This window comes from Thunnus albacares, chromosome 17, assembly GCF_914725855.1.
Source record: "Thunnus albacares chromosome 17, fThuAlb1.1, whole genome shotgun sequence".
Classification (NCBI taxonomy): Eukaryota; Metazoa; Chordata; class Actinopteri; order Scombriformes; family Scombridae; genus Thunnus; species Thunnus albacares.
Window position 1 is genome coordinate 24,364,845 of NC_058122.1, and position 20,618 is coordinate 24,385,462.

Genomic DNA, 20,618 nt, shown 5'->3' on the forward strand with positions numbered 1-20,618 from the left:
CATATTAGTTTCAGATAAACTTTTAAATACATATTGATTGTTTCAAAGTGTTTCAGTGTTCATTTAGGCTCCTGACTGTCGTTTTTTAAGACAGTGAACACGTCCTTTAAGAAACAAGTCTTTTCAAGTTTTTCTCAGCTGAACTTTGAGTAGGTAATTAAATTACTACACATTTTCCATTAAGTTTTCTCAAGATGCCTTTCTAAAGATACCTCTGCTCATTATAAATATTACATTACAACAGTACATCTTAAACAACATTAAAGCCGTTGTGCGCTCTTGCATAGACAATTAAATGTACTTTTTATAATCTGTATTTAAAAGTTATGTTTTCTTCTCCGTACGATAGGAACAAAGATGAAATGAAGTCATGACATTTGAGCAACAGAGTACTTTGTGTTAAGATAATATTTATCTTTTGCAAAATTTTAAGATGCACTAACATTAATAAATTTTAACAAAGTAAACACATGTCTACTGTAGTGAACCATTTCTGGATTCTTTCCATCCAGTTAATAAAAAAAAAAACTTGGTTATGCTACAGTAAGAATCAATATAATATTTCCAAAACTCTGCAGAAATATACAGCTTATGATGAATTTATATACAGTATAACATCATTTAATATCTTATTCCACTTGCTTACGTTTTCTGTCTCTATTATCAGTTTAATTACAGTGTTGTCATGATATCTGTCTACTATCCTTCCAGGTTTGATTATAGGATTTACAAACATAGAATTACTGTTTCCTAAGAGCAGGTTGCAGCAGCTGGCCGTAAGCGTTGCAACATACGACAGCTGTCTAGTTATTTACATGACATGTTCTGGCAAGGTGGAAGCTCTACGAGTTCAGCATAGCATGAGCCGTTATGTCACCGATATATGAGGGATATGTGAGTGTTAACAGTGTCTCTGACTTCAAAGCATCTCTGCCAAAAAAACACACACACACCGGATGTATCTTCCAGCTGTGGAGGCAGGCCTACCAAACTATGCCGAGGGAATGTTGTTGGGGGGTGGGGGGTAGGGGGAAAAAATGGGGTTTAAAGATAAGCAAAGTGGAGGAGGGGGTGGAGATCCCCCCTAATGTGGTCACGTTGCTTTGTGCGTCTTTGCAAGATAGTGAAACGAGGACTATGAACACACACACACACAAACATACTAGTTGGTGACTCAGCTTTTTGTGTGACTCATCTAGACACAAACAAACACCAAAAAGACACACCTCATTAACACTTAACTCTGAGGGAGGTGAAGCGAGTGAATGAAAGACAAGACATACAGAGAAAAACAGAGAGAGAGAGAGACGGTTCCCCGACGACAAGTGGTGAAGTACAAAGAACAAGAGCATACGTTTCCTGCAGCTGTTTTGGAGAGAGAGAGAGAGAGAAGGGGGGGGGAGAGAGAGAGAGAGAGAGGGAGAGGGGAGGGTATGAGGGAGGAGAAGTAGGGAAGAAGAAGAAGAAGAAGGAGGCGAAAAAAAAAAAAAAAAAGAAGCCAACTCATCTGATACAAACAGTGTGGGCCAAAGAAAGGGGGAAGAGCTGGAGCAGCAGTGTCCAGAACGAGTGGAAAAAAAAAAAATCAGGAGTGGGAGAGCTTGAAGAGCAGTGTAAAAAGAAGACAGGACGGTGGAGAGAAAGAGCCTGAGAGTGTGCACAGAGATTGGATTGAGAAGAAAAAAAAAGTTTTAACCTGACAAACAAAAGAAGAAGAAAAAAAAAGTGGGGGTTGAAGCCAAGAGAGCCCCAACATTTAGAGAGGTAAGAAACCGGAAGCAGCTTGTTAACCTTCCTTTGGTTTATAGTTGCATTTATAGAGAGATCTGATGGAGTGATTGGACTCCTATTTCTGCTCTGTGTGTTCATTTGTTACTATATATTTCGTCTATGCAATGTGTGTGTGTGTGTGTGTGTGTGTGTGTGTGTGTGTGCAGAGTTATGTGTGACAGATGAAACGGGGACAGGGGGAGGAGTGAGCGTGTGTGTGCCAGAGTGGGTGCAGGATACAGGGGTGAAAGAGTTGGTTGGTTTGGAAGCACCAGATGGGCTCTTAAAACTCGCACGAGCTTCGGTTTTAGTTGTTTTTTTAAGTGTAAAAAGTTTAAGTCAAGTTACTGGATCAGTGGAGGACTTTTGTTGAAAACTTTGGGGGGGGGGGAAACAAATTTCCTGTCTGACCTTGCCAGGAGATAATAAAAAGTCTGGAGAACCCATGGTGGAGTCAGATCTGTGCATGTAGGTGGTAAGTTACGCAGTATACTCTCTGTTGTACTTATAGGACAAAGTAGTAGCACGCAAATGCAAGTATTTCAACTGTTGTACCTCATTGAAACTTTAAAAGTAGGGAATATATCAGAATATAGTGCAGTCATGCTTTTCTAATTTGTTTTTTTTAGAGATTTCATTCTTTAAGTAGTTACATATGAAGAATAAAGCAAAATCCAGACTATCTGAGGCCCTTTAAAGGAGATTTAAATTGATTATAAAGGCTAAGAAATCATATTTGAAAGGCTCTTGCTGCCACTGAATTGATTCCAGTAGATATGGAGTTGTGCGTCTTGATGCCTGTAAAGAGTATGAAATCATATTTGAAAGGCATGCAAGTAGAGCACGTCTAAGCTAGCAGATAGGAGATTGCAGTTTATACGTGCTGTGTATAAATCTTTCATGTAGCATCTTTCATCTTTACATGTAATTCTCACAGAAAGTCAGCAGACTGGAGTAAAACCCAGTAAAACTTGCACATTATTTGATATTAGGCAAGGACAGCAGAGCCTCCCCCCACACCCCCCAACCCCCCCACGCTCCTCTGAAAACTCGGACGCAGTCATATCCCCGAGGAAAGCCAGCCAGCGAGGGGACAGGAAGTCGAGGGTCAAGGGTTAAAAGGGAGGCGATTCATTATTTTCGTGACCTCCTGCAGATGTGGGGTTGTGTAATCTTCGAGACCTCAGCGCCAGGGACACGACAGAAGCGAGCTTGAGGAGAGAGAGGGAGAGGGGGGGAGAGAGAGGGAGGGAGGGGTGGGGGAGGCATGGTATTATGCTCTTAGTGGAGCATGTGATGCCCCGTGAACGGCAGGATGTGGAGGAAAATCATTGAATCTAATTGTGCGCCTTAACAGAAGCATGAGGAGAGATGGCTGCAGGGAGGGAAAAACAGGCAAGACATGAAGGCCTAGTCTGGGTGGAGTTCAGCTCCGGGAGCGTTGAGGGTTTAAAAACACCAAAAAGGCAAAAAGGCAAAAAAAAACACCTCCTATTTAGTGAAATATTTAAACTGGAAAAGTTTCTTTTTGGAAAATGGGAAACCACACCACCATTAAGCAACATTCAAAGATCCCAAATACTTCATGTGGATCATTTCATTCTGAGTCATACAGAACTTTCTAGGTATTTACGTCACCTCTCGTCATGTGAGTTGCTGTAAATGAATATGAGCTGGTGTTTCTCCTCTTTTAACAAATAATAAAAAAAGCAAGAGACAAACCCCCACAAGGCACAGGAAGAAAAAAAAAAAAAAATAAGTGAGCGTGAATGATAGGATGTGTTGACCTTTACCCCCTGTTTATTTTAGGAGAGCTCATGTTTCAAAGCTGGGAACGCTGGGATAAGATACTCCATGCTCGCTGATGTTGTTGCGGCTTGTGAGACGCTGCCTCCGTTTACTGTACGCCTCCTGGTTCAGATTAACTGTACACGACTTCCAACAACAAAATGGGTTCAATGGGTTTGCAAAACCTCCGTTTATATGACTGACACATGTTACACAGCTCGCTTGTTTGAAGAGAAATCAAATGCTTTCATGTCTTAGACTCACAAGTAGATACACATTAGAGGACAGGGTTTCCTAACTGATATGTTTTCTTTGGCGGTTTGGTTCTGAATTTGATAAATGTCCTCGATGTAGGTTGGGAGATAATCGATGAGAATGAAATCTATAATTAATGAAGTTCATATGTTCTCCAACTGGGATCATTTCTGTTGAATTGGCTCACATACTGAAGTGAGAAATCCTCCAAAATCCTTCAAAAAAAAGGTCAATGTGCACTAGATTAAAAGCCAGAGTGATACCATAGTTTTAATCTCATACTTTCCTTTACTCTGTCAGAGAACAGGATGTCGACGCTGTCATCAGAAAGCAGCTCCGAAGATGCCAACAATCGCAGCTTCTGGATGGTAAGGTTGTGTGTGTTTGTCTTTATCTGTGTGTCTTGCTGTATACTAATAGAGGAGATAGAGATACACGAGATAGCTTCTTCCTCGGTTTCAATGACCTTCCAGTCAAAACAGACTAAACAGTTTTGTCGTTCAGGTTGCGTATCAGCGTAAACAAGGCTCGTGAATAGTAACCATTGTGCACTCTGACCGACTTTCTTGGGGTCAACTGTGCTCGGGAAGGCTTTTTGTGGTAGTTTACAGTTCATTAGGTATTGACTGTCTGCATTCACTCGACAAATCAGACGAGGTTTATGTTTCAACTGCTCTCTGCAACATAATGGCTCTGCTACTGAGGCGTGATGTTTTTATTTGTTGTGTTTTCTGCTGGATAAGGTAAAGTTTCTGTGTGAAATAATGACTTCTATACAGAGATCTTCTATTTAAAAAAAACCAAAACATTACATGGTTTTGTCCAAAGTGACTTTTTTCCCTGCTTCCTGTTGTTGTGCTAAGCTAAGCTAACCAGCTGTAGCTTCATACTGAACAGACAAACATGACAGTGGTGCTGAACTCTCATTGAACTCTTGCAAAGAATGCATTTCCCAATGTCTAATGTCAATTTCCAAATGTCAAACTACTCCTTTAAAATAAAATCTCAACCATAATGTCATAATAAGTGTCAAACATGGTGAAGAACAAAGACTGAAAAGTTAAAAACCAGATCAATTTAGACCATTTTATAGAAAGATAGGCCTACTGTTAATATGAGGTGATTGCTTTCCAGTCATAATATTTCCTGTAGGGCTGCAAGTAATGTTTATTTTCATCATCGATTGATCTGTCAAATATTTTCTCATTTAATTGATTAGTTGTTTGTATAAAATGGTGAAAAATGTCAGTCAAAGCCTCTAAAGTCTTCTTTTGTTAAGACCAACAATCAATAACCCAAAAGATATTCAGTTTACTGTCATAGAAGAGCAAAGAAACCAGAAAATATTCACATTTGAGGAGGTGGAATTGGAGAATTTGGGTTTTTTTTCTTTAAAAAATGAGTCAAAATGATGAATTGATTATCAAAATAGTTAGTCTACTAATCATTGAAGCTCTAATTTCATAGTTTGGAAACTTAGACGAGATGAAGAAAGCAACTAAAATATAAAAATATATCAATATCAAATGAATAAATGACAGACATGATTAGCAACATCAATACATCATTCATGAAAAAGCCATAAATTACATAATGTTATTCTCAGTAAAGCTTCAGATCTTTTATAACACCTGATGATAAACTCTGTCACATAAAGCTGAACTGGTTCATAGTTTTAATTCAGCATTTTAGCTTAAATCCTATAATATAATATCTGCGATGTGTTATTTTACTCCAAATGACTGCAGATGACTATTCCTTTTGTAAATGCAAATCACTTCCAATTCAGCGCTAATAACAAACATTTTTAATATTTCCTTAACCGGTCTGCACTCTGTTTACAAGACACGGTTCTGTTTAAAGCCGTAAACACTTCCAGCGTGCTACATCTAATTTGAGATGTGCTACCACTTTAACATTGGCTTTTGTCTCCCATTGGCCTTAATGGGCTGCCCCACTTTCATCTCTCTCCTCCTGTAATTTTGGCAGCCTCCCGTTGCGCTGGATGTGTTTCCAGGCCAGTTCCTGTCTGTGTCATCCCGCCGCTGTGCTCAAGGGCTGTCTGTCATTATAGCTGCAAAACTTAAGCTCTTCTGTTTCGTATTTACAGAGACAATGCCACTTCAAGAGGTTTGCAATCCACTCTGTAGAGTATACAAGTGGGCTTTTCACACTAATAGATACAAACCTCCCGCTGTGACACTTCTGGACTCTTTACTCACCAGTGATTACTTACAGACAGTATGTTATCCCCTACAAGGTGCTGCATGATCAGCCTCTAATGTGACTTCACTCACAAGTCCTCTGACACATCGCGCAGGCTGTTTAAAGAGCTAAGTAACAAACAAAAGATCTTAGTGTTTTCCAATGTGAAACAGACTGTCTGTAGATGTCGGCCTGGATCGATGAGCCTCTTTATTCTTGTTAAGACAAACAGTTTGTGTCAGGTGTTCTCTTAGCTTGTTGTTAGTAGTGTAGAGCTGTGCTGTGTCTCATGAAATGTTTGAAAGGCACTTTGGAAGGGCGTGCATATAAAATCTGGCATATAACTACTATTTCTACTTCTATTAATACTACTACTGCTGCTGCACTATATGCTATTTTAAACTATTACTACCACGCCACTCCTTATTGTAGAGTAGTAGTACTAGTAGTGCTACTCTAATACTTTTACTGCATTTTAATTCCTGCAGATTTTACCATCACTGCTGCTGCACTTCTTCAGCTTGTGGCTCTCTGTACTTTTTCTATGTACTGACACGCTAAAGTCTGGACAAGATCAGTTATATACATGAAAATGGGATTTTTTTTTTCAACAGATGACCGTGGCCATTTTCTTTGATACTGCGTTGTGTAGCTCGGGCAGATTCTCTAGTAGCAGATTTGCATCTGCCTCTGAGATTGGCCAACTGGGTCTCTGCAGCGTTGCCGTTGGCCTCAAACTGGATTCCTCAGCTGTTTCTGTTTAATTCGCAGACGAGTGAGGAGAGTCAGTGTAAACCACAACAGAGGCCGAAAGAAAGGAAAGTAAGGAAAGAAACCAGAGCGAGGGAGAGGAACACTGATTTGAAGTTCACCAATTTGATTCTGAACGAAACATAAAGAAAATAGTGTTTCATAAAAAGCACATTTGCTGCTGATTGCTTTGTTTTAAGGCTGTTAGTGCAAAAATAAAAAACATTGTTAGAGTCTTTGGGATGGACTCACTTTGGTGCAGTTTTTCCTCCTATCCATGCATACTTGTCCTGAAAAGATTCCTTCCTAATGCAATTCCAATGTAATAAAAAAACAAATTCCACAGTCCTTGTTTCGTGCAGAAAAGCATCCCTCAAGGGGACATAACATACTTTTTGTGATTTTCTGTCATTTATATGTTGTTATAATGTCGGATGTCTATTTTGAACATGGTCAGAGCTCCAAAACTTGAGGTGAACATATGTGAAAATGTTGCCCTCAAGTCAAAATCCAGGGCTTCAGGCTGCTGTTAACGCTTTGTTTGCAGTGTGACTTCTACTTCCTCCTCGTGATGACGTCACAAACGGCCGTCTGTTCCTTTATTGATAAGGTTGTTCTTTGGGTTGTTCGCGTTGTCCACTCGCATATGTGAGCTTGAACATGTACGGATGTATTTGAGAAGTTGACATGTGAAAGTCAAGAAGTGAAATCCTGCTGATATAGTTTGTTGTTGTAGCCTCCAGAGCTGGTGTAAGTCTGCTGAGGGGAGGTTTCCTGAAGCTAACCAATCAGAGCAGAGTAGGCTCATCAGGAGGGCGTCCTTAAAACGGCCTCTTTCAGACAGAGGCTGAACTGAGGGGCTGCATACAGAGCCAGTATAAGATAAATAAAGAGTTTTATGAACTGTAAATCATGCAAAGATATTCCAGTATAGCTCCAGAATAGAAATATAGACCTGGAAGTGTACATGATACGTCCCCTTTAAGTTCAGCCAAAGCTGATATGAGGCTTCAGCAGTCGTTCATATCAAGCGAGTATCCTCCAAAGTCTTTTTAGTACAAAATTCCCTCTTTGTGTTCTTGTAGCAACATCCAGGAAAACACAAAAGAGGGAATTTTGTTGTTAAATGACCCTTTGGAAGACACCAACTTGATTTGACTTATTTAGACTGATTGAACCCTCATACTAGCTTCAGCTGAACTTTTGATTAAGATGCTTTTTTGCACAGATTAAGGACTGTAGATTTTGTCCCCCATCTCTCACATTGGAACTGTGTTAGAAAGGGATCGTTTCACATCCAGTACAGAGAGGAGGAATCATTACAGACACCAGGAACCCTTTAAATGTTCATATGAGCATGTGACTATCGCATATAGACCAGCAGATAGATAAAGCATAAAAATGTGAACAAAATCCTTTAAAACTATAAAAGCAGAAGGGCAGAAAAAAATAATTTATATGGCAAATAAAAAAAAATCACATACCTTAAAGAATGCATTCTTATAAATATTCTCCCGTCTTAGATCCTGATCGATCGAAGCTACCTAATAGCATCGTGTTACAACTGCTGTCAGTGCTGCCGACATGAATAGACTTAACTTCTTGACCTTTGCAGTGCACCTGATTTTAATTAAGAGTCTAATTAGAATCAAAGAGCTCATCAATTAGTCATAAAGTAAGTATACAAAAATACACTTTGGTGGAATACTCTGTTGCTCACAGTCGATTAAAGGTTGGCTGTCGTTATCTGAGTAATGAAATAACATTGATCGTTGTGATCACCAAAGAAACTATCCAGGATGTATTTACTGTACGTGTAAAACATGCAGACAGCATCACTTACAACCTAATTATGAATCTAATTAGAGTGATATAATCCCTAATTAAGAAAATCAAATGTCATAGCAGTAAAAGCACAGGTGTAACTAATAACATTAATGATCACTCCGTTACAATTAGCTTCCCCGGTAATTAATATATCAATACAGGAACTGGAACTTCATTAGCAATGTTTATTTTTAATACTTTTTGTTATTTTCACACATGCAGTGTTGCTGTTTCCAACTTCAATAACTCACACTGAACAGAAACAAAGTAACATAGAAAGAAATGAGTTAAATCAAATCAAATAAATGAAGATAATGATGATTATATGTAATACATACAAAAAATAGACTTCTTAATCATATAAAATATATATCTATACTATTATACTGCACCTACGTGTTATTTATACTCTTGTGTTCGTATATTGTATATATCTATATATTCTGCTGTACAGCTCGTCATTTATTATCAATATTAATAGTTCCACCTGTCGGCCGGTAGAAGGCTCTACTCACTTCTACTTCTATTCACTTATGTCTACTTCCCACTCATATATATATATGTATATATATATATATATATATATATATATATATATACATACATATATATATATATATATATATATATATATATATATATATATATATATATATATATATATATATATATATATATATATATATAAATTTATGGTATTTACAGTGAGTGTTTTGTTTCAGATGAGCTAACACAGCATGCCAACTTATATTGTGTCCAGCGCCTTTAATCTCGCTGTCTAAATGTGCCAGTGACTCGCAGATAGAGTATGACAGAAAGTGAGAAGGAGAGTAGGAGTGAGTGCTGAGTAGGAGCTGCCGGCGGCTGCCAGGAAAATTGCAGAGAGATTTCCAAATTCCACATCCACAAACAACACACTTGCTTCAGATACACTCTGGGCCTTTTCCTCTTCTGCCCTCTTGTCCTCCCCTCTCTCCGTCTGGCTTTTTATGGCCAGGGCCTCGTCTACATGTCCGCTGACCACACCCCGCGCTGCTGCCTCCGCCGCCGCCGCCGCCAGAGTTTACCACAGGAAACCTAATGCCAGTAAAGTGTCACTTGTGGCGAGTAGGGGTTGACCTTAGACGGCTGCAGCAGTGTCACAGCTGTGAAAAGTAAAGAGAATGAATGCCGGACCTTGTTATGACTACTGACTGGAGAATGTCATGACAGACTAGTGGAGGCAGTTGGTCTTATAGTAGAAGTAGGAGTCGCAGCAGTAATGCTAATGGACATTTTACATGTCAGACTTCTTGACATCGAAGTGTAACTCCAGTTTAAAGTTGTGTACATGCTGGTTCATTGGCACAACTTACTGGGGGACACCTAAATGAAGCAGAGCAATCATTAAACAAGTAGTTTCACATTTTGAGAAACACATTTTTTTTGCTTTTTTGGTGTGAATTACAGCAGATTGACACCACTCTCATGTCTCTATGATAAATATTAAAGGTGCAGTGTGCAGAATTTAGTGGCATCTAGTGGAACAGACTTGGCAGAAATGGATGTTTTAATTAGTGTATAATCACCTGAAAATAAGGATTGTTGTGTTTTTGTCACCTTAGAATGAGCCCTTTATATCTAAATAGGGAGAAGGTCATCTTCTACGGAAGCCGCCATGTTGCCATGTTTCTACAGTAGCCCAGAATGGACAAACCAAACACTGACTCTAGAGAGGGCCTTTCACGTTTTTTTTTATGAGTTTCATGGTCACCGCCACATGCTTGGAAGGGGGAGGGTGAGGGGAGGGGTATTCAGTTAGTTGCAATCTGCAACTTCACCACTAGATGCCACTAAATCTTACACACTGGTCCTTTAAGCGATATGTCTGGTGATTTTCTATATTTTTCTTATTGTCAACTAATCTCAGAGCCAAAAGAACAATGAACTGATGTACTTACAAGTATTGTGTGTGTATCCGAAGCCTGATATATCTTATTCTTCTGTGCCGTAGACCTCCGTCGTTGCCCAAAAGCAATTAAAAACACGCCTTACCACCAGCAGCCGGCTAGCTTAGCTTTGCACAAAAATTGGGAAACAGGGAGCAGTTTCCAAACAACCAGTGGAGACTCCAGGTAGTTACTGCTCTCGGCCAAGAAATAGCCCGGCACATAACCCCCAATAAAACAGCAAACTGTTGGTTTTACGATTAAATAAATTATGTATAACGCGTTAATTGGAGAGCTTTAGAGGAGCTGGTAGGTTGATTTTATTACTTTTGGACAAAGCCAGGCGAGCACTTTCCAGTCTATGCTAAGCTGAGCTAACTGGCTGCAGCAACACATTTACCAGACAGATATGAGAGTGATATTGATCCACTCATCTAAGTTTTGGCAAGAGAGTGAGATGAGAAGATATATTGAACTATTCCATTAACGCTATTAATTACAGCGCTTTTAGTGCTTGTCACGGTGCAGCAGTCGAAGTAGAAAACATCTATAGAAGGAGTATTTGTAGTTGCATTAGTAGTAAGTAGGTTGTGGTAATGTTTATAGTAGCAGCAACAGTAATAGATGTATGACTAGTGATGAAAACTGAAAGTGATTGTTAATTGGTAATAGCTAAAAAAATTGGCAAAAAATAATAATCTAGTATTTTTCAGTTTTGTATGTCTATATTTTTCATACTGACTCCTGTTTGTTCCTCTTTATGAAGCATACTATTGTTTTGTTTACTTTTGTTTACTAATGGTAGTAGTACAGTTATAGCAGCAGTAATAGTAGTGGTTGTAGTAGTAGTTATAATAAAGGAATATTTTATTTTGAGTAGTATATATATGGTAGTACCAGTAAAAGTCAACATTTCAGTGTTCACTGTGTTAGTTTGTCTAATTAAGTTTATGGTTTGCATAAACTAAATGAGACAACAGTACAATTAGGAGCAAACTCTGAACAGATGTGTTATTTTGTACTCTGGCACTGAAGCAAATGAAGAAAATGGAATGAAAGACTCTTCTAAATATTGACAATATGCAGCAGAGTCTTTATATATTCTCAATGTGAAAATAAGGACACTGGTATCACTGGGCTTATGCACTCGATCTTCCTCTCTCTTTGTGTCACGGCAGCCTGGGAACTATCAGCGCACTGTGAAACGAACAGAGGACTCGTTCCAGGCCTGTAATGACATAGTGGCATGTTTCCAAGAGAGGGCTCGCGTGGAGAGGCAGTACGCCCAGCAGCTCAGTGAATGGAGCAACAAGTGGAAACCAGTAGTGGACTCCAGTGAGTAACAGCAGCATCGAATGTGTCTAACATGATGAAATGTGAATAATTATCATACAATTATTTGTGAGAAGAGACGGTAATACTATTTGTTTTCTAGTTTCTGCTTCATGTCATTAGTGGCTGTCATCAGAATGGTTTCTATGATACAAAAAATGATATTTTTTTATATATAAAATTAGATTAAGTGGTATGATAATGATGCAGAAAAGCAGCAGAGCGTTGTTAGACATATAAAAGAAGAAAAACATGTAGCAATATTGAAATATATGCAGTGTGTCATTATAAAAACATAAAAAAAATGAAGACTTGCTTACTGATAAGTGTGTGTGATTCCCTGGTCCATCTCCTCCTCCTCCTCCTCATCCTCCTCATCCTCCCTCAGGTCCACTGTACGGATCTCTCCTGAAGGCTTGGCAGTGTTTTCTCTCTTCCGCTGATCGTCTGGCCTCCTTACACGCCTCCATCTGTCGCTCCCTGGTGTCGGAGGATGGAGACCGGGTCAGGACCTGGCAGAAAGACACCTTCCACAAGAAGTTATTTGGAGGCTTCAAGGAGTCCCAGGACACCGAGACGGGCTTTGCACGTGCTCAGAAGCCCTGGGCCAAACGCCTCAAAAAGGTCTGAAAATTTTTGAGGCAGTTTCTCCTCTCTCCTTCTCCAGATTATACTGTTTATTATTCTTATTTATTCACATTTATTCACTACTCTAGTGTTCAAGATCTGTACACAGAGGCAGTGTAGTAACTTCTACACTAGTTACAGTGTAATAACATTTAGTTGTAGCTTTAAATAAGGTGGTTTCCAACATTTATTATCAAAGGATAGTTAACTAAACATCATGCTTTTTCCTACAGCACATTGGCTGATATACCTTTAGTTTCACACATGCACTCAGTACAACCACACTCTTCTTCTGATTTCTAGTAAACAGCTGACGTAGTTGGTAGCTCAAGGCGTTTTGGAGTTTGTTTTCGGGAACATTTCAAACTCAGCCAGTCAAGGACTCCAGTGACCTGAACCAGACACATTTGAACCAGAAACCCATTTAACAACACTTTCTCTTTTTTAATGCAACACTGTTTTACTTATTCAAAAACTGATTTGACTTTATCAGATCATTCTTCTCAAATGTTCCTTCCCAAGGCGAACACATTTCATATATATATAACAAAACATAACAAAAAGAAATACTACAGACAGTATACAACAAGTAGCTGCAGTGCAATAAATCTCCTACAAAGGAGAAACTGAAGCTCATGTAGAAGCCAAACACTGTTTAACAGTGTGACTGTTTTGAGTGCAGCTTGAGAAAAAGAGGACATCCATCAAAAGCAGAATTACATATTTGCATCAGAAATATATACGCAGGCCCCCTCAGGGAATCAATACTAAACTTCTGCAACAAGACAAATGGGGAGTGATTCAGTAAATGGCTTCAATTCAATGGCCATATTTAGACCACAGGGATCTAATGCACTGCTATTTAATCACTAGGATGATTTTCCAAAAGTCAGATGTATCTGTTTTTATCATTAGCTGCAGGTTAAACTGCTTTTGAGTGGATGGTATGGTTGTTTGTTGCATGTCAAATCCATGTAGACAAACTCCTTTATACAATACATACAGTTCTACTTAATGCACTTACATTTACTGCAAAATAATGATACGGTTTGGTTGGTACACAGCTGGATAAAGCCAGGCGGGCGTATCATAAGGTGAGCCGTAAGGAGCAGGCAGCCAGAGAGCGAGAGGAACACGCTCAGGGAAACCCGGACGTCGCCATCGACAAACAGAAGAAGATCCAGGAGGAGAGAGAGCTGGCTCAGCAGGAGGCCGAGAAGGTAAACAATACGTTTCATCTCGTTATCATGTTGAAGTGTTTAGTCTCATTGATTATTTTATTGGTCTTATTTGTTTTATTTCACCTATTTGGGGATCTAAACAGCTACTGAGTTGTTTTAAAGAGTCTTAAGTTGTCTTTATGATGTAATATTTTATATGATTGTATCGGAATTTCTACTAATGATTTATAATTGCAGTGTTTCACTCTGATTTTGTGATGTAGTTACAGACATATTTTGTGTTATTTGCTTTCTGTTGTTGGTGTTGTCGATGCCTATCTCGGCCAGGATACGCTTGACAAAGAGATTTGTAATCTCAGTTAGGTGACTCAAAAATGTGTGAGTGATTAAGGGCAGGGAGTTTTTAACCACCTTAGTCAGTGGCGCCAAGATAACAACCGAAGGCATGAAAGAACAAGACTGTGAGCTGGTCAACATAGATGTAAATAAAGCTCTAAAATCATCTTTGCAAGTCTTTTATGAGGAATGAAAAGCATTTAAAGCATTTGTTAAGGATACAAAGAGTGTGTTTTGGAAATAATGCAAAGAAACTTTCCAGAAATGAGTTTGTTTACAAGAAAACCATAAATAGATCAGTGTCATATTAAATATGACACTGATTGGCCAATGGGAGGTGCTGTACATCAGGTCAAACCAGAATTACATATTTTTATACCAATTATGGCAGAGACAATATTTGTCTTACTTTGTTTTGTAAATATATTGATATCATATGTTTATATTTGGTTTTGGTTTTGATTAATTCTGGTTAAATCTTTTTGAATTGTTTTGGGACTATTTGATTTGGCTTTAGTTTTTCTGTATAATGAAAATATTGTTTTTGTCATTGTTCTTTCATTTAAAACCAGTGTTGTTGAAGGAAATACTGTAGTTTTAAATTTCCAAGAGGTGAGACAATAAGATGTCACCAAGAAATGCACGAAAATGAGAATTATGTACAATCCATGCACAGTTTTAGTTTATTTTAGTTTATTTTAGGGGAACAAGCAATATAAAGTTTTGGTTTTAAAACTGAATTTCTTTCATAATCTCACTTCTCACATCTAGTTTTAGTTAATGTTTGTCTAGTATTAGTGGTTAGAGAAGAGTAACCTTCAAACCTTCAACTCAAGAGCCGTATATGAAAATAAAACTATATTTATATTATTTATTTACAGGTTCGTGGCCGCTATGAGAAAGTCCTGGAGGAGGTGAACCGTTACGCTCCTCGCTACATGGAGGAGATGGAGTCCATCTTTGACCAGTCGCAGGACGAGGAGCGTAAAAGGATCGTCTTCCTTAAACAGGCTTTCCTCTCCATCCACAAACACCTGGACATTACCAACAATGAGAGGTTTGTGTGTGTGTGTGTGTGTGTGTGAAAAACAAATCTTTAAACACTAAAACCGCCTCTATTTATTGAAGATCAGTGCGTGTTGTCAGACAGGTAGAACAGTTTGTGGTTTTCTCAGCTCGTCTCCTGCTGTGCATTCGGAACTAAACATGTTAAAATCAATCATTTGACTTAATCTAGCCTTAATTAAAAGCTGTTCCACTACATATTACCACATGAGTGTTCCTCTTCCACTCTAATAAAGGAAATAATCACTAAGACAGCAACTTAATTACTTTATAAAAATCTGCAGGGGCCACAGGGGGGATGTGGGGTAGATGAGAGAAATTATATACTCTATTAATCTGCTTAATTTATTGGCAACACTTTACTTCAAATGCTCCGGATGGCAGTGTATTCAGATTATGTGCCAATTAGATCTTTAAATAAACTTTTATTTCCATATAATCATCTGGGAAACATCAGTAAGTTAAATTCGAATGAACGCCACGCCGTTAACTATACAGCTGTCCCCAAGGGCATCCAATCGCTTACATTCCTGCATGTTGTGTTTATTATATCATGCTTGGATTATGATGAATAGTAAAGCCTTATGAGCACCACTTCAAGTTAAGTGGCATCTTAATAATTTTTTGCTCTCTTGGGCTGAGTGAAGGTTTAAAACCGACAAGCAGGAATGTGAAGTGTTTCTTAAAAATATCTTGAAGGGTATTGATTTTTTTTTTTTGTGTGTGTTAATCTTATTTATTTATCCTCGCTCAGCGTGAGGGCCGTTTACAACGAGCTCCACAACACACTGATGGCCATCGACGAGCAGGAGGACCTTCGCTGGTGGAAAAACACCCACGGGCCCGGCATGCCCACCGACTGGCCTCACTTCCAGGTTAGTCTTTTATTTCTGTCCACTATTTCTATAAGTTAAATGAATGTGAAGTTCAAATGTTTACAGTCTGCTTGTTTTTTTGTGTTTTTTAGGAATGGACGCCTGAAAAGAAAGCCAAAAAAGGGAAGAAAGAAGCTGAACAGAAAGTATCGATAGACAGGAAGTGAGTAGATTCATCCCAAAGGAAGTTGTTATGTGCAAGTCTGATGCAGTGTAGCTGTGAATGGTTGATCACACATCACCATCTGTCTCACTGTCTCCTCTTTTTGTCCTCCTGCGTCTTCGTTTCCTCTAGTGTGATGATCGGAGGAGTGAAAGTAAGAGCTCTGTATGACTATGTTGGACAGGAGACGGACGAACTTTCCTTTAAAGCAGGTAAACACACAACCACAAACCTACAAAATGTACTGTGTTTGTTTATTTATTTGCACAATATCGAAATAGAAGATAACACATAAAAAGTCAAGTAAAAAAATGGGTTAAGACACAAGGAAATATGCTTATAATCACAAGAAATGTGCAAACAGAGCCAAAAATCCAAAAGATTTATCATGTGGCTCCTTTAGAAGAAAATTAAGCATCACAGCATCGTGTTTCTGGGTCTAAATATCTAAATAAAATCAAAATTGTGTGGCAAAATTTGTGAAAATTCAATTCAGTTCGGTTTTATTTATATAGCACCAAATCACAACAGAAGTTATCTTGGGGCATTTTTCACATAGAGAGCCGGTTTACACTGTGCTCTTTAATTTACCGAGACCCAGCATTCCCACATGAGCAGCGCTTGGCGACGGCAGCAAGGAAAAACTCCCCTTTAACGGGAAAAAACCTCAAGCAGAACCGGGCTCTAGGTGGGCGGCCATCTGCCCTGACTGGTTGGGTTTAGAGAGAGACAGAGGGAGGGGAGGGGAAGAGGGGAGAGAGAGAGAGACATACAGAGAAGCATAATAATAACAATAATAACAATAGCAACAATAATAATAATAGAAATATGACTAATAATAGTAGCAGCAGGAGGCGGCGAGCTGGGCAGCAGTCGGTCCGCAGCCGAAGGTCTCCTGTGAGATGAGAAAGCACAAAAACTCCGGGGAAGATGCCAAGTTGGTGACAAGCATTAATGGTACATGAATGCGTACAGATGGAGAGGAGGAGGAGGAGGAGGAGGAGGAGGAGGAGGAGAGAGGAGCTCAGTGCATCAATGGAAGTCCCCCGGTAGTCTAGGCCTATAGCAGCGTAACTACGGGCTGCTCCAACGCAAGCGTGGTCGTCCCAAACTAGAAATCTGAAAACTAGAATCTACAAGTTGTTCAGAATAGAAAGGTACTAAAAAATAAACAAAACATCTGGGGATAAATTTACAAAATTACTTTGAGTTGAGAATTGAGTTGCAGATTTTAAGACTTCTAGTTTTTTCTAAACCGGGTGTTTGAGGTTCTTGATAATGCTGTTCCTGGTTTCATTGTTGTGAATGGTGCTAAATGTACTGAAATAAGTATTAGAGGAATACCAATAAATAAATTCAACAACCTGAAGTTTATTAATTCGGAAAAAACCGAGAATGGCAGATCTTGCAAGAAGGGATTAGCATATAAAAGCCATATTACAGAAACTAATATAAAGGTAAATAATGGAATAATACAAACATAATGTAGTGCTGAGATTAAGCTTGTATCTTGTTTTGCCAATAATCCCTATGTTTATGTATTTATTTATTGCTATTTTAAATAATAATAAATAATAATACATTTAATCATATTAATATATCCTTTCCAGTTCAACTTATTGTCTATAATTACTCCAAGGAATCATGTTGAAATGTCCGAAAGCATAGAGTTTATAGATTTGTTTTCCGAGTTAGACCCTTATAAAATGAGTTTTCTTAACATTAAATCTACAAACTAAAATCAAAAAGGATTAATTATGAACTGTATGTTGAATAGTGTTTATTGTTTCATGAAATTATTGTAAATCAGCATATTGTGAAGCTTTATTTTTTCCTAATTTTAACTACCAAAAAGTCTCTTTCTCCCTGCAGGTGAGGAATTCTTGAAGGTCGAGGATGAGGATGACCAGGGCTGGTGTCGGGGGATGAAGGACGGCGGTTGGGAGGGGCTTTACCCAGCCAACTACGTCGAAGTGGTGTAGTTACCGCATGTAGACTGAAGATGAAAGATCTTATTGATTTCACTGTGGGAGCCACAACCTGGTTAGAAGTATCAAACACATAAAAAACCAAGTGCTGTAAAAAAAAACACCAAGTAGCTGTTAGCCAAAGACGTGTGATGACAGTTTAATCGCACTATGGCGGATATTTTAGCATACAGAGATTTTTTTTAAAAACTACCCACGTTGTGTGATCTCCTGAAGGATTTTGACAAATGTTTTAATATATACAGTATGCATAGACCACTTGTATTGAAGCCATATGATAAACAATGCTTTAATGTAAAGTAAAATATGCTGGACTCTAAAGGTACACTATATAACTAACTATTTGGTGCTAAAATTGCATTACAGGACTGCTTTGAGATGATTTGAGTTTTTTTTTGCACCTCAACACACAATGCTATTAAAATGCTCACAAAGCTTCACGACATAAGAGGAAAGTGACGCTAATAATGTGATTGTAATTAACCCGGAGCAGCCTTACAAGCGGAGTCTGCTTGATAGTTGTAGATATGAGCTGCATTTCTCTTCTGTTTTTGTGGTTTAAAGGAACAGACTGAAATGATGTGGAACGTGGTTGTTTGCTGTCAAATAGCTACGCAGTGAGATGAAGATGTCAGATTCATCTCTCTGTGTGGTAAACTGCTAGCCTAGCGCTAGCCTAGCGCTATCAACAGTGAAAAACATACAATCCAGGAACTCCAATGCTGTCCTTTTTTCTTTTAATAAGAACAATGTATGAAATGACAGTGTGTAATGTGTTGGTAGTGATGAATTATCAGCGACTCTGCAGCTCCCCTCGGCTTTAAGGAGCTTTATAGCGAGTTTTAGCTCATTGTTTAGCTGTCCAGCTGCAACTTTACTGTTTCGCTTCACTCTCAGCGCTCTCATAGTGTTGTTTTCGGCCGCAGCAGGCAGCTGTTTTCAGAGAAAAAGGTCTAAAAAGCCCCTGTACACTACCTGCTCAACACCAAACGGCAGCCAGATAAAGTTAGCAACTAGCTGGTGAACATAGTGCAGCATTTAGCAGCTAAGATATTTTCCTCAGGAGTTAGTGGAAACCAAAAACAGCTAAAAAGAGTTATTCTGTATCTGCTTGATGTTAGGCAAATATCTGCTGGTATAATTAAGAGCGGACCTGCTGACTGCACACAACATATTAAACATCCTTTCCTCGTAGTTGGGTTGCCAGGTTAGAGCTCTGTCCTAACTCTCCTTTGAAAACAAAATTTAGGTGACTTTTGGATGTATTAGCAACAAGTTTGGCAGCTAACAAAATGTATAGTATACCTATTGAAGATACTGACAGGCTACTTCCACTCAACAAGTATATTAAACTGGAGGTAACAACAGTTAGATTACAAACTTTGTAAATGGATAAAGATTGAAACATAGCCTCCTTTTTATAATAGTATAATCACAATAATGCACTCTGAGGTGTACCGATAGGGAGAATAACAACTCCACATCGTCCTATATATTCTTATACTAAGACACCTTGTTGTGCGTTATCTCTTCATGTGTAAATAAGACCCTTTGGAGATCTTGGAAGGCATATTTTTTCAATTTTGATGGAGCAAGGCTAGGAATTTCCCCCTTCTTCTAGTCTTTGTGCAAAAGCTGGGACCCATTTCCAGAGAGCATGTTAAAGCCAAGAAGTTCTTAACCCATGTGCCTTTAAAACGGGAATAAAGATAATCTTTGCCACAAGATGCTTTTAGCAAACATGGCCCAGGTCTAAACATGCCCTAGATATAACATTATCTCTGCACAAGATGTTCAGAGATAAAACTGATATCGCTGTTTTTCATCGGATTCTCGCTTTGACGCCAAACACGCATATAGAATTTCAGACTGTTCCTTTAAGATAAGTAACTGGGGAACAAGTAGTTTTCCTGTCTGTCTGTAATATCAAATCATGTGTTGCTATATGTATGTATGTATGTATGACGCCTATCATGGAGAAGATCTTTACCAAAGTAATGACATAGCTTCCAGAAAGTGCTGGGTTTGCTCTGCTACTGTCTTTAGCCTTATTCAGTATCTGTGTATGCTCTTCTCTCCAAAAAAAAACAAAAAAAAACAAAAAAAAAAACCCTCCTCTTGTGGCAAACCGCCTGTCTTTTGGAAATAAAAATTGAAACTGTTTCACACAAAGTAGAAGTATTATTGAATTTGAGATGAAAAGAATGAAAGAGTGTGTGTGTGTGTTTGAAAGAGACAGAGTGAGAGTTGTTGCATTTATGTGGGTTTGAGCTTGTGAATCACCCTGCCATCATCCTCTCTAGAGTCCCCGAGTCTCGCCTGTGGATGTTATTACATGGGCAGAGCTGTCAGCTGTCACACACACACACACACACACACACTCACACACACACACACTAACACAACAGTCACTTTTAAGCCTTGTGTCCATGTCAAGCGAACTGTGTCCAGGTCAAACGCTGCACTTTATCTCAGTCAGCTGACATCAACAGATGGCCATCTGCCAAGCAAACCGCCCCATTAACCAC

At 38.8% G+C, this 20,618-nt stretch overlaps 1 protein-coding gene across 4 annotated transcripts; it reads left to right on the forward strand.

The window, feature by feature from the left end:
- The first annotated feature begins 1,490 nt into the window (after positions 1-1,490).
- si:ch211-51c14.1 (protein kinase C and casein kinase substrate in neurons protein 2) lies at positions 1,491-18,604 on the forward strand. 4 transcript variants are annotated; one of them, XM_044331579.1, is made up of 10 exons: positions 1,491-1,764; positions 4,114-4,181; positions 11,702-11,858; positions 12,244-12,479; positions 13,547-13,702; positions 14,881-15,056; positions 15,819-15,939; positions 16,032-16,102; positions 16,235-16,314; positions 17,975-18,604. In XM_044331579.1, exons 2-10 carry the CDS (start codon positions 4,122-4,124, stop codon positions 18,082-18,084), a joined length of 1,167 nt encoding a protein of 388 aa, XP_044187514.1. In that variant the 5' UTR covers positions 1,491-1,764; positions 4,114-4,121; the 3' UTR covers positions 18,085-18,604. The 4 variants fall into 4 exon arrangements, with proteins under 4 accessions (XP_044187514.1, XP_044187513.1, XP_044187516.1 ...); XM_044331578.1 differs by lacking the exon at positions 1,491-1,764 and adding an exon at positions 1,986-2,245; XM_044331581.1 differs by lacking the exon at positions 1,491-1,764 and adding an exon at positions 1,986-2,238.
- The last annotated feature ends 2,014 nt before the right edge of the window (positions 18,605-20,618 follow it).